At 35.9% G+C, this 23899-nt stretch overlaps 1 protein-coding gene across 1 annotated transcript; it reads right to left on the reverse strand.

Annotated features, from left to right (window-relative positions):
• Positions 1 to 18211: 18211 nt before the first annotated feature.
• On the reverse strand, positions 18212 to 19480 carry LOC115959179. Its single transcript, XM_031077490.1, has one exon. The coding sequence runs from the start codon at positions 19440 to 19442 to the stop codon at positions 18840 to 18842; it is 603 nt and encodes a 200-aa protein (XP_030933350.1). The 5' UTR covers positions 19443 to 19480; the 3' UTR covers positions 18212 to 18839.
• Positions 19481 to 23899: the final 4419 nt, after the last annotated feature.

A 23899-nucleotide genomic window follows, 5' to 3' on the forward strand; every position in this document is an offset into this window, starting at 1 on the left:
AGGGCAGAGAGGAGAACCATAACACTTTTCTATTATGAAAGCTGCAACATCAAAAATAAGTACTCATGAAAAGCATTATTGCACCAACATTGTTAGATGTAACACTATTTACATGTGGCCAGGCCAAAAAAGAAAAGAAAAGAAAAGTAAAGTAAAGAGACAAACACGGCTAAGCAAAATAATACATGTATTGTATTTTAGAGTGAGATAAGATTTATTTTTTTTTTATAAGGAGGTAACTTCTTAATTCGATAGAGTTTGAATTTAGATGATTTATACTTAAACTAAATCTCCTTTGATCATTTTTTATTGGATAAATATGGATAGAATTTCATATTAGTATAAAGAAACAAAGTACTAATAAGGATAAATTTTTTTTTTTTTTTTTTTTTAATGAATTAAAGTACAAAACTACAAATGAATGGTGATTTAAATAAAATTGATAAACATTCAATGATTGATTAAGATTTTGTGTACATCCTAAAAATTGATTAAGTATTAGAGTTTAAGTTGATAATAATAACTAAACTTCTACTTTATCAAAAATATTGAAATATTTAAAATCTAATCAAAATTCTTCAATTTTTTTTTACGTGTAGTAAGAATTTATGAAAGTGTGAAGCTGAATTTTTTTTTTAAAAAAAAATAGAAATTATAGGGGAAGAAGATAAGAACAAAAAATTTATATCTATTTTTTTAAAAAAATCATTAAAAAAAAATTCCTGCAATTTAAGAAGATAAGAACAATATATATATATATATATATATATATCTATAAAAATTTATGAAAGTGTGAAGCTTAAGAATAATTTTTTTTTTCTTTAATGGATGAGAAGAAGTTTAAGTTGATATTAAATTATTGAGTTTTTGTGTCTATCAAACTTTATCTAAAGAAGTGATTTCAAATTAAAAAATTTATCAACTTAGAAATTATAGGAGAAAAAGATAAGAACATAAAAAAAAAATTATATGTATTTTTCAAAAATCTATTAAAATTTCTGCAATTTGGTGAGTAGGAAAAAAAAATGCAAATATGTTCTTTTTTTTTCTTTTACGTTTTTTTTTTCTCTCTTTTTTATTTAAATTCTATCCTTAGGTAATTCTATTCTATTGATTTTAGGCTTTGTTGATAACATTTTAGATAACCACAACTGTTATAGTTGTAAATGAAATACTACTTTATTTCATTACTTGATTTGTTATATTTATCCAAAAAATATGTATATATCTATTCTTAAAATCTAAAAATTTATTAAAATTTCTGCAATTTGGTGAAGCCACATGACGCAACCACGGTTTCTAAGCCCAACTTTTATTATATATAATATGATATAGATGATCCTTCATAACTTCTAATATATATTTTTTAAATTTCAATATCAGCCAATGTCAAACTCAAAAACAAATTGTACTTATCGTGATTGTTCATGCTTTGGATAAGGAAATTGGATACGTTAATTGCTTTCCAAATCTAATTCGGTCAACTCCTCATTTGAAAATTATTTGTCGCATAACAAATCAGTAGCAAATGACCAACCTGATCCGTCCCATGGGGTTCAGCCTCAAATGGTTAGCCCAAAGCCCATATTCCTCCATCACCCCCCCAATCCACGCCTCCTACTGCATATGGACCTCAAATACCCAGCCCACAATCTTCTAAAACCTCATGGACCAAACTACCACGTTCAAATTCTGCATACCCAATTAACCCAACCTTAATAAAGACTTTTATACACATTCAAAGCATGATGTTCATTTCTCAAAATGTCAGCTCCAAATGTACAATTAACAAAAGTAAAATGAACTAAGAAGCCTCAAAGCATGAACAATCACGATAAGTACAATTTCTTTTTAGTTTGACAATGGCTGATATTGAAATTAAGAACAGTATTAAAAATTACGAAGGATCATGGAATGAAAATTAGAAGTTTTTGTACTCCAGAAGGCATCAACAATGTCATCTCAGCAAAGGGAAGAACATATTAGTCTAAAATCATTTTTTTTAGGAAGTTGGCTTGTTCAAGTTTCTTGGATGTGCCTAGTATTTGGATCAAAAACACAATAATCGTTTCTCAAAAATTATCTTCAAACAAATATGAAATATATGATCTAATGCACTAAAGCATCTTAATTTGAAAGATTCATCTTTAATCCTTCATTATTATATATATTGTATACATTATTACAATTTTTTCAATTCAATAGTTGGGAATGGTTGATTTTGAATCTTGGATGTTTTCATTAAAAACACCAAAATGTGTCAATTAATAGAGATATAAGGTTCTTGGCAATTATTACATATTGATCCCACTATTATGCATTAATTTGAGTAGTATAAGCCTTTAAATAAAATGTCATCGGGATAAGATAAACTCTAATCTTAAATTCTTGTATTTAATTTAAGAAATAAATTTAAAATAAATATATGTGACTACATACATATTTCTATAAAATCCCTAATAACAAACATTATTTTATATTGACATAACAACAAACATATTTGACTATAATTTGATCTTAAAACGATTAAATTTATGGAACGATTATAAAATGAGATCATTAGTTTTAAGCTCCTTCTTTTCGTATATCAATTTCATTCAAAGTGCAAATATTTCCATGCTTACCTACTTGCAAATAAGAGGAAGGCGTGAATTTGATAGAAAATATCTTTTTTTTTTTTTATAAAAAAATTTGATAATTGAGGAAGGAGATTAAACCTTGAACATCTCTATTAAATATTAATATATTAGAAAGTACCGTTAAGCTAAAGGCTCTGAAATGAAATTTCTTAATTAAAAAATTTTCATAAATCTTTGTAAACTCAATGTACATTACCATGATAAGACCACAACAAATTTTATCTTTGACATTAATTTTTATGCAGTTCCTTGAGTCGATGTCATTTTATCATTTTATTTATGGTTTAAAATGGGGAAGAGTTAGTAAAAATCTAACCAACCCGCTTGACAAACAAAAGATCGAAAAGAAGGAAACATTGTTAAACGTACCTTTTCAATTCATTTCATATGCAGATATTTTTGGCATGAACCATACCATATACATGAACCCGATGGTCTCTGAATACTTCCAGACCTAGACGCAGAAAACAAACCCCTTAGTCTCACTACAGCCACTCAGCACACTGCCAAGCCAAGTCTACCACCGCCCCGGCCCTGGCCATGGCAGAGTTTCCTCCTTCATTAACCTTGGCCTTGCCATCTATCTGCGAATTTTATTTTTTCGTGATGGTAAATTTGGTATAACCATGGAAGCTAAGATTCATGGATAGAAAAAACGTAGGCTTGCTACTAGCTACTACAGAATTTTATTTCTACTTGCTGCCATGCCCAGCGAAGGACGAGTTTAGAAGTTGTCTGCAAATCCCAATAATAGCAAAGTGCATAGTTTGGAAGTTAAGAGAAAAAAGGTATCGATTTGTTTGTTGCTTTGTATTGAGGGTAATGGCAAAGAAAGCTTAATTGCTGAAGGACTTTTAAGGTTGAAGTGGAAGCAATTTGGTGATTGCTGAAAGAGCTTATAGGTATTTTGAAACCTTCCTTTATGATGTGTCCAGAATATGTTGCTGATTTAGAGAGTGAGGGTGAGATTGAGAGAAAGATATAAGAATATGTTGCTGATTTATTTGTTGGGTGGGTCAGTCCGATCCACTGAAGAATTGACCTGGTTCACTTAAGCCCACTTCATTTTGAATCCCAACCCAGTTTTCCAAAAGCCTTATCCCAATCCGAACCCAGCTCAATAAATGGCCCACTCCGAAAAGTACAGAGTCCAAACCACTTCACCTTAATACACACGCATACATTTATGAAGCCCCAAGTCAACGTAGCCCAACCCAAAAATTGAAATCAACAAGCCATCGACCCAAACAAATTATTTCCCATGTTTTCAAGTCATGCCCAATCCAGCCCATTATATTCCAACCCCAAATTTGATTAGGAATTAGAATTAGAAACCCTATATTATTTTATTTGGAGATTAGTATAGATGGGAGTTCTACACCCTCAAGAAAGTTTTTGACTTTAAAATAACAAAAGTGCGCATTTTTTAATGTAGCAAAATTACAAATTTGATATTTAACTTTTACATGTCGTAAATTATTTCTCAAACTTGTTCTATTGATAGAGTTATATTAGTGATACTTGAACTTAATAGGAACCTGTGAACAAGATGGTGATTCTACGAAGTTTCAAAAAAATTAGTGTTGAATGCAATGTACAACTCACACCAACAAAGGAACAAAGGAAGAAAATACAAAATACTTTAAAGTTGTCTTCCAATTTATTAGAAATATTGATCGAGTTGTTCTTTAAATTTGTCTTTCATATATTTATTGGAAAATTGAGGATGTTAAGGATCAGAATCCTAAGTTTAATTTTAATTTAAGTTTGATTAATATTTTATATTTAGTAATTTAATGTTTCATATCAAGGATAAGAATTTATAATGATAAACTCTTTAATGTTTAAATAAGAGATCTGGGGGTTTCAATCCCCGCTTACACTAAAAATCGATTAGTATCTTAATTTGATGATAAAGAGTTATTATCAAGAACAGATGCTATAAGTTAAAACTCTCTCAAAAAATGATAAGAATTTCTAAAACTAGAATCTTAATGTACAATAAAAAAGAAAAAAGAAAATCTTGACCGTTGATGTAATTTTAAAGATTTTTGGTTATCGGTTAAACAGGTTTTATATATAAACAAAATATTAAAACATTCATCATGCTTGTCAGCCTTTTCTCTTGTCTCACGTTTGCTTCTCTACCTCTCTACTTCATTTGCTCATTGCTCTGTTTGCCTCTCTAAACGAAACCCTCAAATCAGACAGTTGATACCACATCTGCGGTGCACCCACAAAACCCTCAGAGCCCGGCGCACCCACAACCTCAAATCGGAGGCGCTTCTTCTCATCCAATCTAACTTGTTGGCGCCGCTCTCTAGCTTATTCTCTTCCAATCCATATTCAAATCAGCGGTGCACTCATATCTAATCCAACTCGGCGGTGCTTCATCTCTTCCCATACAACTTGGCAGCGCTTCCTCTCTTCCATTCTAAATCGGTGGCGCCACCCACAATCTTCAAGTTCTCTCTTTACATATGATTAACGCTGATATGGGTTTATATTATTTCTCTAAACTTTGAGGGTTTATAATATTATTGTTTTGTTTGAGTTTCGGTTCTTATATATTTGACAAATTAATCTTTACACTAAAGGGCTTGGCAGTCCACCATTGATTGCTTGGATCACTACTGCCATGTGAAACAAAATTGTAATAAGGTTGCCGATGCTTTGGCAAAGAAATCTCGGGTTGGGCTAGAACTAGAACGTCAGGTTTGGGTTGAAGACTTACCTGGGGACATTATCTCCCTTGCTCTGTTTGATTAGTTTTCTTATGTTTTAATAAAGTATTGGTCTGTCTCACAGACTGGTTTCTCAAAAAAAAAAAAAATGCTAGAAATACTCCACTAAAAGATATTTTTCGGTCACTGGAATGACATTGATTTGTATAATTTGAAAATTGAATTTTTTGGAAAATGTTGCAATTTAGTGAATTTTATTTTTAATTGAAAGGGAGATTGAATTTCATGAGTTGCACTACCCTTGTTTATGTGAGTTGCACTGCATGTTTTTAGATATCAATTTTTGTTGTTTGATTGGTGAGGATGCTAAGATGCATATATATTATATTCCCATGGCATACATTTGAAGGGCTTTAGACCCCCATCTTTCTTTGTTATTTCTTTCCTTGTTCTTGTGAATGTGAATATGTGCATCTATTTTGTTTTTGCTTCAAAGCAGATGGAGAGCAACCACTCTTGAATGGGCAATCTGTAGGATGATAATGGAGAAACCAGCATTACTGTGGAACCTATTGGGTACCAACTGCAAGGCTAGGCTGTTTGAGTATTGGTTGTTTCAAGGTACTGAGCAAATATGAAATGATGGTTGAGTTTAGGAATTAGATGACCGACAACTTGACTCTGCATCTGGTTGATTCTGAAGACCTGTTTTTGAACCACTAGCTAATGCAATCATTGTTGACTCAAAGGGGTTGCCACTAAATAGAGTAGGCCTCTCATCACTGCTGCCTTTCAATTCCTCAGCTCTTGATAAAAGAGACCTGCCTTTCAATTCCTCAACTCTTGAGTTATCTCTCTCATTGGCAGGCATCAAAAGCTATCAAGATTGGAGCCAAAGCAATGAAGGAAAATAAGATCAGTTTTGGGTTTAAGTCTTTTTATGTTGTAGCTAGTGCAAAACAGTTGGGTACTTAGGCAATTTTGTTACTTAGATTTTTACTTAAATTGGGTCTCTGTGGCTGTGGATGTTATAGAGTCAACTCCGTCATACACTGATGTTGAGGATGAAGATATTAAGGAAGAATTCAAGAAATTGGAGTTGGAAGTTGGAAGTGGAAACCTTCAAGTTCCAATCTCCCAAACGGGTGTTGATGGTATAGCGGGAGAGTAGAGGCATTAGGGTCTACTGAATATTTTTTCCTGGGTTGGCTGTTCGGTTCTTTTTTTCTTTTCTTTTGTCACTGGTTCGGTTTGTTCTGGTTTTTTTTTTTTTTTTTTTTTTTTTTTTTTTTTTTTTTTTTTTTTTTTTTTTTCACTGGGTTCAGTGAGTTTGTGTATTTAAAAAAAAAAAAATGAAAAAGCTGCACTGGTGACAAGTATGGGGCCCACAAATACTGTAAAAAATATTGAGTGATGGGAAGTGAGTGATGGTGCCAAACAAACATGGTATTTTAGAGTGATGAGTGATGAGTGACAAGTGATGGAAATTGAGTGACCAAAAAAATGAATCCAAACAGCCCCTAAGAGTCCTATGTTAGCAATGGGACAGAACGGATTAAAAAATCTTGTGCTTGAAGCTACTTAGTCAATTTTTCATCTACCAGTCTTTTGCCAGGTGATCAATAATGGGATTATTTTATCTTTGTTATAATTGTGTAATACTCCCAAGTCCCAACATTCTATGGCTTGAATGTTTCAAAGTAGAGTACTGATCTTTATATAACAACCCTTTAGGCAAACCTTGCTCTCATCATAAAAGTAACTTTATTTTAATGATTTAAGTTCATGAAAAAAAATTGAAAGGGGAAGAAAGAGAAGCAAAAACAAAGCTTAGTTTAAGAAATCATTTTGATGTCAAAGCCTTCATTAGGAAACATTATGAATAGTTAACTATGAGGAGACGATTAGACTCATAATTACAAGAAGAAGATAGCGATATAATTATTTCACCTACTCAAATAGTAAAAGAGATACACATGTTGCATGCACTAGGTCAAACACTAGGCTCAACAAGGACAGCAGATATGCTAAAATAAAACAATTATTCATACAGCAAAGAAATTTTTTGGTTAAACGACGAATTCATTAAAACTAGGAAACAAAGTTCAGATCAGAGCCAAGTCTAACCGAGTACAAACCAGAAACATCAAATTCCAAACTACTTCTAATGTCCACAGGCGGACAAGGAAAAGATAAAAAAACTACTATCCTGCTCAGCACCCATCCTTGCAAGAGTGTCTGCACAGCAGTTAGCTTAGCGATAAATGTGCTTAATTTGGACTTGATCAAACCTGGACATGAGTTGCCTGCAGTTGTCCAAAATGGGAGAAAGAATATTATTCTCATAGTTAACATTGTGAAAAATATCAACAATCACTTTAGCATCTAATTCAACTATAAGAGGAGAGATATTTAAATTGCTGCACAAGGTAAGCCCATCCCACAGTCCCCATAACTCTGCCTCGAAGCTGTTGGTAATCCTGATCCTCCTTGCAAACCCAGCCACCCAGTTGCCTCTTTCATCTCGAACAATAACACCACAACCTACTATATCTGGATTGCCCAAAGAAGCCCTATTCGTGTTCAATTTAGTCCAGCCGCTTGGTGGCTTCTCCCATCGTACCAGCTTGCTTGTACTGCCATTAGGAGCTTTAGTAGAAGAAAGCAATACATGAATTCCATTGCTTGGTTGGTTATCTCAGTAGCCAGCTTTGGATTTGTTGGTTTCCCATTGAAAACATAATTGTTCCTGCTCTTCCAGATATGCCAAACAGCAAAGGAATACAACAACTTCCAGGGAGGTTGCCCATCAATGATACTCTTACTCAACTTCCCATTTAAACTCAACCAGTCCTGCAACTCTAATCGCCAAAAGCCATGATTATTGTTCTGCACCCCTAATTGCCTTCAAGTAAGCTGAGGATGGAACCATCAAGTGTGAGAAAAACGTTAGGGAACCACTCAATATGACAAAAGAACTGTCATATGTAATGTTGGAACTGCACAATATGAGGATGAAACTGTCAAATGTTAGGAGAAAAAAAAAAAAAAAAAAGAGTAAGGGAACCACTAAATGTGAGAAAAAAACTGTCACATGTGATGTTGGAATTTCACAATGTGAAAATGGAACCGTCAAATGTGAGAAAAAAGTAAGGAAACCATCAAATGTGAAAAAATAACTGTCACATGTGATATTGGACAATGTGAGGATAGAACTGTTAAATGTGAGGAAAAAGTAACCTGGTGTAGAAGGCTATTTATTAATGAGTACCATACCCCCCCCCCTTTTTTTTGGGGTACCGTAAAATTACTCTAGAATAAAACATGAATTTTGTAATAAATGTGGAAAGTTTATGGAGTGATTTATTTTTTTTCTAAAAAATAAAGTAAAAATCTATTATGATGTTATCTATAATAAGTTATGTTTGGTATGTGATTCAAAATAACAGTTTTTAGTGTTTAAATACTGAAAAATGTGATTCTAAAAAAAAACAACACAATTGGTAAAGGTGTTTTTTTAGGAGTGTTTGAGTTATATTGCTCATTTTAGGATGTTTAAACACTGAATTTTAAAAACTTATGACTCATCTTATCAGTTTTTAGATTTCAAACAATGTTACTCAATGGCACATTGTAAATATTTTGAAAAACATGGAGCCCACTTGATTAGACAACACATAAAGCTTCCTTCTTCAATTCCAACCAGAGGGCCGACTTGTCAGCTTTAAAAAAAAAACACACACACACACATATACCAAACACACAATTATGTTTTTTCACACTGAAATATGTTATTTGAAACATGGTAAGAAACACATTTTTGTTCTTTATGAATATTGTAAACACGTGTTTTCACAATACTTTTTTTAAATACAGTTTTCACTTCATTTTAAACAACGATACTAGAAATATCCAACCAAATAGCCCCTAATTACTAAAAGGGAAATTATAGTTGCATGTAGAATAGATAGGGTTTGGCTTACCTCTAGTGCATTTTCAACTTGATATCTCTTTTTGTTTTAAGTATACACTGACAAGTGGTAGTGTATTTTAATCTCTACATTTTATTTAGTTAGTATATGATGTGATCGTTTCTCATTAAAACAATAAGAGATTCCAATTAATATATATATATATATATATATTGGAGATAAGCCAAACTTGAGTAGATATATATACTATGTGCATCCACCAATGTAAAACCTCTACTGTAAGAAGATAAATAAAATAGGGAAGTGTAATTTTTTTTTTTTTTTTTGGTAAACCAACACTAATATAAATTAACTACAAATAAGTCTATTACAAAAAAGCTCGGCTTTATCAAAAGTCAGCAAATCCTCCACCATATATTAACATAGTTAGAAGATAGAGTGGCTCTAAACTTAGCCAATGCATCAACACATTGATTCGATTCATTCTCTACTTTCCCTCTTTTTGTTAGCTGTGAGTTTGAGCGTGTGTACCCACTATCCAACCAACTTCAAACAGAAAATTTATTATTTGAGAGAAAACTAATGAATGTGTGTATCATGAAAAATCTAATAATTAACGAGGGGGAGACCCTTCCAGCCAGTCAACCTGTCTTTTCCACACAACCCTCAAAGTGGACTTTTCTAAAGTATGAGAGGTTTTTAAAAAGTTTGGACAAGAGAGGAAGGCACGGTAAAAAAAATAAGAAAAAAGAAAAAAGGAGATATGAAAAGAGAATAATTCAGGAGACACAATCGCACAAAGAAACAGCGGGAGGCGTCCGTCAAAAGAGACAGACAATGGTGTCCTCCAACGATTTTCACGTGGACAAATTATCTATATATACTCTTATCAGCAAAAATGCAAATTAACCAAAATTCGTGTGGGCTTATATCTACTATATTTTTTTAAAAAAATTAATAATTGAACCAATTTTTTTTTTTTTTAATAATTTTTTCACGCTGAAAACTATGTCCCTAACATTTTTACAATAAATCTTGTCATAAACTTAATGTCTAATAGTTAATTATTTATTGATAAAATTTAATTTAATTATTAAAAATGAAAAGTCTAAGTATATATAAAATTGATACTCCAAGTCCAATTCACAGTGATATTTGTTTTTAAAAAATCAAATTATAAGAAAGAATAAAAAAGTAAGCAATCAAATTATAAGAATGGTGTAGATTTCTTGTTAGGAAGGAGGGGCAGTGAGCACTCAGTACTCTCTTTTTCTGGGGGGGTCCCAGGAGGAAATTTCTAAGTAACCTAAGCATTGACTTGGGTGTTTAATCCTTGTGCCTAGTGCAAAGGATTATTATCCTAATACTAGTACAAAAGGAGCAATCAATCGACCAAGATCTTGAAGCACATCCAAATGTAAGCGACTAAATTTCTAGTTTGAAATAAATCAAACAAGTAAAATAGTTTCACAAATGCGAATTTGTATTTATGATTGTGTGGTACAATTCTCTGTGATTACAAAAGAGTTATCCTCTGATTCGATCTCCTTAAAAGATTTGTTGATTGGATTTGTGATGATGTGATTTTGTTTTGAACACAAGATATCCTTCAATTTGGTTGAGGAATGGATCGAAGATCTTTGGAACAGAATTACAATGAATCTCTGGCTATGAGCTTGTTAGAAATTCTTTGTTCTTCGTGTTCTTTGTGTTCTTCGTGTGTTCTTCGTCTTCGAAGGTTTGTGGTGGAAGTTCTTCGGTGCTTTAGAGGCTTGAATCCGTGGAGCTTCGCTGATTTGTGGTTGTTTGAGGTTTCTGGAGGCTTTTGAGCTTGATTCCAGTGAACTTTTAGATCTAGGCAGATAGTTTGGATGATTCTGCTTCGAATGTTCTTTGTATTTGAAGATTTGTGGTGGAAGTTCTTCGGGGCTTTAGAGGCTTGAATCCGTGGAGCTTCACTGATTTGTGGTTGTTGATGTTTTCGGACCTTTGAGCTTGATTCCCGCAAACTTTAGGATCTAGGCAGATGATCTGAATGATTCTGCTTCGAATGTTCTTCGGTTTTGGGGTTGAAGTTCTTGAAGTTCCTGGAGGCTTCAGGGCTTGATTCCAGCAGAGCTTTTTCACTTCTGAATCCTGGTCCTCCTAAATGTCTCAGGAAGGCTTCTATTTATAGGAGTTTTGGGGTGGGTGAGCGACACGTGGCGGAACTTGATTGGTGACACATGTCACAGCCTGATTGGTTCGCTTGTGTCATCGCTTACACGTACTGGATTGCTTGAGTCATCGCTTACACATGCGAAGCTGCTTGAGTCATCGCTTACACATGCGCTGAAGCATGATTGGTTCTTGCATGACACTTGGCAAATTTCTATTGGCTTCTGAATAGTGATAGCAAAACCTAGCAGCAATACATGGTACTCTGTAATTGGCTGTATTTTGTGGACTTGATAATGTGACGTGTCAGCTTGTGATAGGTCGGGAATTTTCCCTCTCTACAAATGCCCCCTCGAGACTCGTTCACGCACACAGTCTCGAAGTGTGGTGTGGGAATGAGTTTCGAAAAAATGGATTTTTGGTACTTGACTCTTTAAGTGAAGTAGTTGAAGGTGGTGGAGCTGTTGAAGGTGGTGGAGCTTTCAGAAGGATGAAATAATTTCCAAAGAGTAGACCCACTCATATGAAAGGCTTTAATGAGACTGAAAAAGGGTCTGCAAGTATTTGAACGTACTTGCGTGATGGAGCCTTCTTAGCAAAGATTAAGTTGAAGTACTTTCAGGAGAGTATTTTGGATCGTTGGTGGCAATCACAAGATGTTGAAGATGGGGAAGATGAGAGAATGGTGGCTGGGTACAGCATGCAGGGTCATGGTGCTAGCCTCGTGTTCTTAAGAACTTCTGGTGAAGTTATTTCAGAAGATCACAAAGAAGACGGAGATGAAGCAAAGCATACGGGAAAAGCATACACTACCATGGTGCTGGCCCTGTATGCTGGGACCCTTCTGGTGTAGATGTTTATGGGAAGTACACCTTTGAATATGGGACTGACTGTGTGTTGCATGGGGTCTGGCGGTGAGTCATAGAATGTGCCTGTGTAATGGGACCATGCCGACGGACGTTAAGTTGAAGTAATTTCAGAAGAGTACTTTCTGAAATTCTTCAAGCTGATTTTAAGTTGGAGTAATTCCAGAAAATGAGTTTTGAGGTACCAGCAACGATGACCTTTGGATCCCGTAGTAGTGGGGACATGGAATAAGGCTTTGATAACCATTTATCGGTACCAAAGGCTGAATTCTGATGAGCTGGCACCTTGGGGGCTGTTTTAAGTGTTGATGGAAAACAATTTGTAGGATACCCCAACACTTTTTTACCATCTTCACTTACTGCCACTTGTTGGAAAAGCACAGAAAAATGAAAGATGGAGCTAACTTGTGATTCTGGTCTTGGAAACCAGTCAAGTTGCTGTTTGTTCCGAACCACTGCTTCTGCTGGAAGACCAAGCAATTGGAAAGAGACTACAGGAGCCCTGAGGTTAGGAACAGGTGCTTCTGCTGGACTTGGATTTCCTGACCAACCAAGTCCACGGAAGCATGGGAGGTCGATGCAGACCTTGTTACGAGTAATTTTATGGACAAAGGTGGTTGTTAAGTGGAGAAACAAAGATTGTTTGGATCTCAAAACTGCAATGATGTTGTAAATAGGGTTTCGACTGAACCATGGGAGGGTTGATCTCAAACCGATTATGAAGCAAAATCGGTTGCTAGGTGTTGAGAATGATGAGGTCATAGTGAGAAATGGTTGTGAAAAGGAGGATTTGAAAATCTGAAAGAGGCAAATCTTCATTTCATGATTCAGTGTTTTTCTTTTTTTTTTTTTCTTTTTTTTTGGATGAGTTTTTGATGAACTTGGCCCTCCTATTTATAGTAGAGAGATGAAGAATGGTAGGTAGGTAGTTAAGAATGGTAGTTGAGAATTTTTGGTGAGAATGTTAGGTGGGAATGGTAGGTGGGAATGGTAGGTAGGAACGGTAGGTAGGAATGGTAGGCACCGAACGGGAATGGTAAGTTGGAGACTGGTAGGCACCGAATGGGAACAGCAGGTTGAGCTAATGACCCAGTGTAATTTAAAGTTCCAACACACTTGTGAGAGTTCATTTGTACTTTGAAAAAGCAGTCTTGATGAAGTCTGGAGAATAACCCTGCGGGGATCCCAATTAAATGGATGAATCTCAAATTTTGATCTTGAGGGCCTTAAGTTTTGGACACTGTCAATACTTCAAAGATGTGGGTTTGATTTGTGATCACCAAGTCCAAGACAAATAAGTGGATTTCAAAATTAGAATCTTTGTGAAAGTCCGAATAGGACAAGCTTTGCTCGAACGTCTTGATTCTTGGTCAAAGTTCACTTCGAAGCCAACAGTTGTAGAATCACATCATTTGAGCAATTTTGGATTCTCAAATGAAGAAATAGACTCCAAATTTGGAATGTACACGAAAAATTAAGTAAGGCAAGTGTGGCTTGAAAATTTTGACTTTAGGTTGATTTCAACATGAAAGTCAACTGTCTTGGAATTTGAGCCATTTGTGCAATTTTCGAATCTCAAATGATGAAACGGACTCCAAAATTGGAATGTACGTGAAAAATTGAGCAAGATAGGCCCATCTTAAAAATTTTGACGTTTGGTCAACATTTGCACAAAAGTCAACTTTTTGGAAATTGGACGTTTGCACAATTTTCGAGCCTCGAATGAAGAAATGGGTCCCAAAATCGGAATGTACTCGAAAAATTGAGTGGGACAGGTCCATTTTGAAATTTTTGATTTTTTTTTGTCAAGGTATTTTCTTTTTTCTTCTTTTTTTTTTTTTTTTAATCCAGTTCGGATCCGGGTCGGATCCGACAAACGGGTCAGACCAGTGGAGGATGACGTCATTGGTGACGTCACTGCGCTGGCGCGTGTGTCAGCGTGTACGCGTGAGAGATCGCCGGCGCGTTGAGCGCGTGATCCTGGCGCTGTGACAATCGGAATTTCTGGCGGCCCGTGGATCATCTTTTAGGCCTGTAATTTTGGGGTTTTGTAGATCGGGGCACGCTGGATCTAGTGGAAGTTTCTGTTTTTTTGAAATGGTGGCCCGATTTGAGCAGAAGTGGAGGATTAAGCCACGGATCCTCGTGAGCTCGTGACCGCGCGTGGGGGCGCGTGGAAACTTATTGGAGGATGATCTTTCTGGGTTTTGCACTTCGAGGGCTGCTGGATCGAGCGGTAATGCCATTTCCTTGAAATGAAGTCTGGATTTGTACGAATACGAAGGACTAGGCCGCGATCCTCTGAAGCTTTTGGTGGCGCGTGGAAGCGCGTGTTAGCTCCGGTGACCTTGATTTTTCAGGGTTTTGTCAATTGAAGTCCGTTTAAGGTCCCTGTGGTGTCCGTTTTGTGAAATAAGGTCTGGATTTTCACAAATCTTAAAGGGAAGGCCGTGGGTGACAGTTTGTCTATGATGACTTTTCTGGTCCTTTTTTTGTGGGCGGCTCTGACAGGGTAGCAGCTGAGCTTGGACTTGTAGGTCATGAGGTAGCTGGTGAACTACAGTATGTTATATGTCATCTTGCATTTCAACATTCGGTGCAGCTTTCTTTGATTTCGAGTGCATTTGCAAAGTCTGACTTTAAACATTTTGGTGGCAACTTTTATTTTTTTGTCTTTTATCTCAAAAATTTTCTATATAAAGCCAGTGGGGTATGCATTGAGTTGCACAAGCAGCATCTCTGGTGGGTAGCATAATACTCTAAATGTAGAGAAATTATGCAGTAAAATTATGCCCCTTTTTTTTTTCTACTAACCTTTTTCCTTTTTGAACAGGCTAGTGATTAAAAATGGAGTTCTCTCTCTTTGTTGATTTTTTTTTTTTTTTTTTGGTCAGACGTACCATGAGATTTTCTTCTAACAAGCTCTTTGTTGTTACTTGTTTTTGTTATGTAGCACGCTTTCCTTGGCAATTAAGCTGTACCAACACTTGTCTTTTCAACACAGCCATCTCAATAATCTTTGCAAACCCGCGTCAAGAGTCTTTGCCTCAAAGCCGCATCAAGAGTTTTTTGCAACGAAGTTGTGCCAGCATCTGTCCTTGTACTGAAACCATGCCAACATTCATTTTTGCCATGAAGCAATATTTGCACCGAAGTCATGCCAACGTTCATTTTTGTTACGAAGCCACAACAACATTTCATCTTTGCCGAAGCTGTGCTAACGTTCATCTTTGTCATGAAGCAATTATTTGCATTGAAGCCATGCCAATGTTCATCTTTGTCATGAAGCAATATTTGCACCGAAGCCATGAATCCACGTCAACACTTCATTCGGCTTGAAGTCGTGTCAACACTTATCTTCGTCATGAAGCCACGACAACACTCCACATTAGCACTTGAAGTTGCACCATCATTTACATTGAAGCCGTGGAGCAATATCAACACTTCATTCACCGAAGTCATGAAGCCATGTCAACACTTTATTTTTGCCGAAGCCATGACAACATTCATGAAGCTATAAAGCAATTTTCAGAGGCAACATTGCTCAGACATCAAGGGCGTATAGCACTGTAGCCAGACATCAAGATTTCAGAGATGCCAACAAGATGTTGAAAATGCAAGACGTCCCTATCAAGACTTTGAAGATGCAAGGACTTCTCATTAAGATTTCGAAAATGCCAACGAAACCTTGAAGTTTCAAAAAAAAATGCCGCCAAGACTTTGAAGATGCAAGAACTTCTAATTAAGATTTCGAAAATGCCAACGAAACCTTGAAGTTTCAAGAAGAATGCCGCCAAGACTTTGACATTGCATGGACATGCCCTTGGAAGAGAGATGATGCAACACCAACTTCAGATGCTGGAGGAAGGTGATATTGTCCAACTTTTGAAGACATGATATGAAATTACACCATTCAAAAGGGAGACGATGTAGCTTAGACTTGTAAGGTACAAAAAAATGCCCCCAGGAGATAAATGATGCAAAGTATACTTCAGAGATATAGGAGGATGTCGATAGAAGATGAGCAATGCCATGTAGACTTCATTCTTTGCAAAAAGAGGTTGAAAATTTTATTTTACTCCACAACCAAGAACCAACTTATGTTTATCATTAGTTCAAGGAAAGCTGAGTAACAACAATTCTTTGCAGCTGTCATTTTCTACCATAATGATCTTTGAGCATCATGTAGTGAGCAATTGACTGATCTTAAGTGACGCCTTGCCAATCAAAGGGTTTTTAAAAGCACGTTGATGGCCTGTGGAGAAACTCTTCAAGCTAGACAGACAATTCTTCTTCTTTTTATGTGACTGAACTTAGTGACAAGTACTAAGCTGCCTACGTACCTCGGAGAGGGATCAAGTCATCACGTAGTTCAACAGATTTTTTTTTTTTTTTGGTTATTTTTGTTTAATAATTTTTTTTTTAGTGCGTGACTAAACTTAGCAAAATGTACTAAGTTGCCTACGTACCCTTGAGAGGGATCAAGTCATCACGTAGTTCAAAAGATTTTTTTTTTTGATAATTTTTTTTTGTTTTGTCGTTGTTTTTTTGCAAAAAGGGGAGCGCAGTGTGTAATAGTGGGTATCACCACTGATCGAACCCGAGATGGCCTCAAGGGTGACACGGCGTCCAACCGCTACGCCACACTCGCAATTGTTGACATGGAGTGGGATTAATTTCTCCTTATTGGTACGCTTTGAAGGGTAATGGGAAGACATCATGTACTCTTGCAGCGCTATAGCGGGTAGTTTAAGCTCTTGCCAAGGAGCAATTCTTGATTTTCAAGCATAGAAGCATTTGAGGAACTTCCCATTGATGGGGCCGATCCTTGCATCATCATTGCTGAACAACTGGTGAGCTTGGTTAGTGTTTACCCCCTGCTTGAGAGTTGGAAGTACATCACAAGCAACGGTCATGTGGTTTGACCCGGCAACTTCATTGAAGTCTAGATCAATCTTGTTTTTTTTGGCAAAAAAGGAGGGCTCACGTGTGTAATCCTCGCCCCACGCCCCACGGTATTTCATGGGTACCAATTGCACATAGTGGGTATCACCACTAATCGAACCCGAGACCTTGGCCTCAAGGGCGACATAGGCATCCAACCACTACGCCACACTCGCAAATGGTGACATAGAGTGGGATTCAATTTTCTTTATTTGTACGCTTTCAAAGGTAATGGGAAGACATCATGTACCCTTGCAGCGTTATAGTGGGTAGTTTAAGCTCTTACCGAGGAGCAATTCTTGATTTTCAAGTGTAGAAGTGTTTAAGGAACTTCCCATTGAGTGGGATTCAATTTTCTTTATTTGTACGCTTTCAAAGGTAATGGGAAGACATCATGTACCCTTGCAGCATTATAGTGGGTAGTTTAAGCTCTTACCGAGGAGCAATTCTTGATTTTCAAGTGTAGAAGTGTTTAAGGAACTTCCCATTGATGGGGCCGATCCTTATGCCATCATCATTGTCGATCAACTTGTGAGCTCCAATGGTGTTTGCCCCCTGCCTGAGAGTTGGAAGTACATCACAAGCAACGGTCACATGGTTTGACCCAACAACTTCATTGAAGTTTAGATCAATCTTGTTTTCTTTGGCAAGCTTCATGATTTGTTCTTTGAAGACGAAGCATTTTTGTATTGGGTGGCCAGTGATGCGATGATATTTGCAGTAGTTAGGGTCATCAACTTTCCCCATGTCTTCTGGTCGCCTGCATTCTGGCAATTCAATTAGCTTCAATTGCAATAGTTGTTCTAAGATGTTTGGCACATCTTCATCGGGGAACGGATATACTTTTTGCTCACGTTCCTTAAAGGTCAGGCGACGCACTTCATTCTTTTGCCACCCTTCAAGCTGTTCTTCATTTGCCTTTGCTCCTCTTCTTGGAACCTTGATTTCGGCAGTGCTAACAACCATTAGGTCTTTGAGGCTGACTTTTGCATTCTTGTCATTCCTCTTTACTTCCTTTATGCTTTCCTCAAGTATGGGAGGGTTTGTACTTCCGCGGCTAGCAATGCTCAACTCCATGTCATGGGCACGAGTTGCTAACTCTTCAAATGTTCGGGGCTTTATCCCTTGAAGGATGTAAAGAAGTCCCCAATGCATGCCTTGGATGCACATCTCTATAGCAGATATTTCAGTAAGTCTATCTTTGCAATCTAGACTCAAAGAACGCCACCGATTGATATAATCAATGACGGGCTCATCCTGCCACTGTTTAGTATTGGTAAGCTCCATCATGCCTACCGTACGCCGTGTGCTGTAGAATCGGTTGAGAAACTCTCTTTCGAGTTGCTCCCAACTGTTAATTGACTCAGGTTCTAAGTCTGTATACCAATCAAAGGCATTTCCTTTGAGTGAACGAACAAATTGCTTTACAAGGAGGCTTCCTTGAGTCCCTGCATTCTCACAAGTTTCTACAAAGTGAGCAATGTGTTGCTTAGGATTTCCTTTGCCATCAAACTATAAGAACTTGGGGGGTTGATACCCATTTGGCATTCTCATGTTGTCGATGCGCTTTGTGTAGGGTTTTGAATATGTGAGAGAACTTGTAGAAGAACCTCCATATTATGCTCGGATGGTATTTGTTATCATGTCTTGTAATTGTTGGACTAACAACGAAGCAACCGAAGTAGATTGTTCTCGTCGGGGAGTGTTTTCAATTTCTCTCCCTTCGTCATCCTTTGTAGATGTGAATTTATGACCATGGCTTGATTCACCAAGATCTTGCACTTCGAGTTTGTTCATCAAAGTTGCAATTTGGAGGTCCTTATCTTCAAGTGCTTTTGTGAGAAGGACAACCCTTTGCTCCATTTCGGCCATCTTTTCTTCCATGGTAGAGGTGTTAGTCGTCATGACTGACACAACTTCCCAAGATGATGGAGAAGGAAGTGAATTGAAGTGAGCATGTGAAATCTCATCTTTTGGGTTCCCTTTGATGGGAGAGAAATCGTGCGACCAACTTCTTGTGTAGGAAGAAGGGGATTTGCCCCCATACTTGAGGTGTTCCAAGGTGGAGACGTCCTTGTTGATGACCTTGTTTCTTGTAAGAGGGTCTAAGGAGATAATTGTCTGGACCTTGGCTTCCTTGGTTGATTGAGATTGACATTGAATGTTTGCTTTAGGTTGGCTACAATTGATTGCACCAATGCAGTTGTTGGTGGTAGCCATACCAAGTTTAGTTGAAGCAGCTATTGTTGAAGCTTGAATGTTCTTACTAGAAGCCATTGAAGTAGGCAGCAAGATGATGTTAATTTCTTTCTTTGAAGGAGAATGAGATGAGAGGTAGAGATGTCCCACCGGGCGTGCCATAATTTGTAAGCGACTAAATTTCTAGTTTGAAATAAATCAAACAAGTAAAATAGTTTCACAAATGCGAATTTGTATTTATGATTGTGTGGTACAATTCTCTGTGATTACAAAAGAGTTATCCTCTGATTCGATCTCCTTAAAAGATTTGTTGATTGGATTTGTGATGATGTGATTTTGTTTTGAACACAAGATATCCTTCAATTTGGTTGAGGAATGGATCGAAGATCTTTGGAACAGAATTACAATGAATCTCTGGCTATGAGCTTGTTAGAAATTCTTTGTTCTTCGTGTTCTTTGTGTTCTTCGTGTGTTCTTCGTCTTCGAAGGTTTGTGGTGGAAGTTCTTCGGTGCTTTAGAGGCTTGAATCCGTGGAGCTTCGCTGATTTGTGGTTGTTTGAGGTTTCTGGAGGCTTTTGAGCTTGATTCCAGTGAACTTTTAGATCTAGGCAGATAGTTTGGATGATTCTGCTTCGAATGTTCTTTGTATTTGAAGATTTGTGGTGGAAGTTCTTCGGGGCTTTAGAGGCTTGAATCCGTGGAGCTTCACTGATTTGTGGTTGTTGATGTTTTCGGACCTTTGAGCTTGATTCCCGCAAACTTTAGGATCTAGGCAGATGATCTGAATGATTCTGCTTCGAATGTTCTTCGGTTTTGGGGTTGAAGTTCTTGAAGTTCCTGGAGGCTTCAGGGCTTGATTCCAGCAGAGCTTTTTCACTTCTGAATCCTGGTCCTCCTAAATGTCTCAGGAAGGCTTCTATTTATAGGAGTTTTGGGGTGGGTGAGCGACACGTGGCGGAACTTGATTGGTGACACATGTCACAGCCTGATTGGTTCGCTTGTGTTATCGCTTACACGTACTGGATTGCTTGAGTCATCGCTTACACATGCGAAGCTGCTTGAGTCATCGCTTACACATGCGCTGAAGCATGATTGGTTCTTGCATGACACTTGGCAAATTTCTATTGGCTTCTGAATAGTGATAGCAAAACCTAGCAGCAATACATGGTACTCTGTAATTGGCTGTATTTTGTGGACTTGATAATGTGACGTGTCAGCTTGTGATAGGTCGGGAATTTTCCCTCTCTACACCAAACACAACAGAATAAATCTCTGTTGAGAAACATATATAGTTTGCTCAAGACCAAACTATAGTAGAGATACAAGGTTATTGGTAATTATTACGTATTTTCACTATCATGCATCAATTCGAGTAGTATAAGCCTTTAAATAAAATGTCATTGGGATAAGATAAACTCTAATCTTAAATTCTTGTATTTGATTTAAGAAATAAATTTAAAATAAATGTCTGTGACTAAATACACATTTCTATAAAATCCATAATAACAAACATTATTTAAAAAACATTATTTATATTGACATAACAACAAACATAGTTGACTTTAATTTGATCTTCAAACAATTAAATTTATGGAACGATTATAAAATGAGATCATTAGTTTTAAGCTCCTTCTTTTCGTATATCAATTTCATTCAAAGTGCAAATATTTCCATGCTTACCTACTTGCGAATAAGAGGAAAGTGTTGAATTTGATAAAAAATGTCTTAATTTTTTTGTTTTTAATAATTTGATAATTGAGGAAGGGGATTAAACCTTGAACATGTCTATTGAATATTGATATATTAGGGAGTACCATTAAGCTAAGGTTCTAAAATAAATTTCTTAACTAAATTTTTTTCATAAATTTTTGTAAACTCAATGCACATTGCCATGATAAGACCATAACAAACTTTATCTTTAACGTTTCTATGCTGCTCTTTGAGTCGTCATTTTATCATTTTATTTGTGGTTTAAAATGGGGGAGAGTTAGTAAAAATCTAACTAACCCATTGGACAAACAAAAGATTGAAAAGAAGGAAAACAAATGATTTGACAATGTTAAACCTTCCTTTTCAATTCATTTCATATGCAGATATTTGTTGCCAGGCATATCTGCATATGCGAGAATATAAAACGCAACATAACATAATTTAGAAAAAGATTGACTAAGGCTTGGGTTGATATGTTTGCTAAATGCACCATAACAAAATGCATTATAGTAATTTCTAGAAAACTAATCAGATAAGAGTGGTTGTTGAAAAGTGTAGATAGAGACCTCATGTAGGTATGTATTATAAGGTAAATTTGACTGTCAAGGAATTACAGAACAATGCCTATCAAAAAAAGGAAATTGTAGAACATAATATGGTATGGTTTGGGGGTAGTTCGTGATAGTGGAAGCCAATGTATAGGAGCTATGCATGCAAAAAAAGCAGGGAATAACCAAATTGCAGTTATGAAATTGTCATATGGTTGTTTGCAGTTGTTCTTATGAATGATTATTTGATTTAGATTTTCTTTCATTATTATTTTTTTTTTACAATTATTATTACAATTATGATAGTTCATATACAATTAGAAAGCTTTTATGTATAAACTATACTTTCATAAATTTTTTGTCTGTGCATTGCACAGGTTAGTGACTAATTTGTAAATACTATATAACCAAAGACGTTTAACCATTGGTTGACTTCCTTAAGTTAAGTTGTGTCACATTAGATTTGGAGGCCTCAAAAGTTTCCATGTATGCATTGTTTTAATTAAAAAAAAAAAAAATTCTTCTGATTTTATACCCAACGTTGTTCAACTCTTTCCCCTTTGCACTCTCTCTATCCATACGTTAACTTCTCTCTCTCCAGGAAGGATAACCGGCAACCACAACCCAGCTATTGTGGAGCCCAACCGCCCACCATCATTTTTAATCACCGCTGTCTTCTCCTCTCTCTCCACTCTCCACTCTCCAAGTTGGACCGAAATCTTGACTGACATATGGGTCCCTCACCTAGCTGAGAAGGCATGACGTTTCATGGTTGCAATGGGAGTCGTGTTCACCATGACCCACTGCTCACAGTCAGCTATATTAAAATAATTGTGAAATAAGGGTAAAATTGATTATGATTTTAGTTTAAAAAAAAATTGATTATGATTTTAAAAAACTGTAGGTTAAAAGTTGTGAAAAATATTTTGAAAATAATTTGTTTGGTAACTAATAATGTTGTTTGTATTTTTTAAAAATATATGTGGGTGAATAAGTATATGGAAATACGTGTAATATTGTTTATAAACTGAAAACATGTGTTTAAACATATGTACCAAACGAACGGTAGTTTCTAGATTAATTGCTCTCATTCATGTATATCATTTGAATCAATAATCTAGAGTTAAGAGTAACATTACATGCGCAACTTTTTCACAATATTTTTGCATCGTATCCTAGGCCTAGGTAGTAAGCTTTGTTGGTTATTATTTGGGAACATTACTGAATTTACTTTTTTATTCATTAGTAATAATTTGTTACTTAAGATTTATTATGAAATTGTTTTGAAAACGTTATTGACATAACATTACCCTTTTCTTAATTACTGGGTTGATATGTTGTAATTAGTGTTGAACTAACATGATATTAGTGGTGAGGCCATATAAAACTATAAAAGTAATTTTGCACTACTCATAACTTGATTGTTGAACGAATTGTGAAATAAGTTGTAAGAACACTAGCAATGGATGTGTTAAATACTAAATTTTTAGCATTTAGCACACAAATCACTAAAAAAAACAAATTGAATGTATCAAATGCTTAAAAAAAATTTAGCATATGGTAGAAGGCTGGAACTAGAATGCTAAAATTAAAACTTATTTTTTATTAGATTTCTCACTCTCCTTTTTTACTTCTTTTGTCAATCTCTCACTTCTCTCTTAGCTCTTTCTTTCACTCTCTCGTCCCTCTCCACTCTCAAACCAACCTTTCACCACGGATCAACTTCTTTTATTTCACTCTAACTCCTCTCTCAGTTTGTTATACTCTATCCAAATTCCATTTTTATTTTTATTTTCATTTTCAAATCTTTGCTTAATCTAGCCTTGAACTTGACACTGGTGCTTCTCCAGTCTCCTCCATCCTTTACTAAAAGGTGAGAATTTTTTGTTCATTATCTCGGTTGAGCTCAAATTTGAGCTTTGAATTATTTTTTTTACTTCCCCTTTTCCTTGATACACCTCCTCTCCCTATATATTACAACAAGAATTTATAAATTTTCTTCCTCTGTCTCAACGAATTGGGTGTTTTGTGGGATTCTTGTGCTTGATGACTTGCCTCTTCAGCTGAACTTGTTTGCAAGACAAAAATATTTGGTTTTAAGTTTTTTATTTCTTGGACCGTTGGAAGAAAGAATTAAAAAAAAAGGATGATGGAAAAATGTTTGAAATAGAATTTAGAATAGAATAGCTTTCTTTCTAATATTTATGTAAATACCCGAAA

The sequence above is a fragment of the Quercus lobata genome, chromosome 9 (assembly GCF_001633185.2).
Source record: "Quercus lobata isolate SW786 chromosome 9, ValleyOak3.0 Primary Assembly, whole genome shotgun sequence".
Lineage (NCBI taxonomy): Eukaryota > Viridiplantae > Streptophyta > Magnoliopsida > Fagales > Fagaceae > Quercus > Quercus lobata.

Excerpts from the sequence above, each read along its gene's own strand:
- LOC115959179 (XM_031077490.1), bottom strand. The coding sequence starts at position 19,442 with ATGGCTACCACCAACAACTGCATTGGTGCAATCAATTGTAGCCAACCT.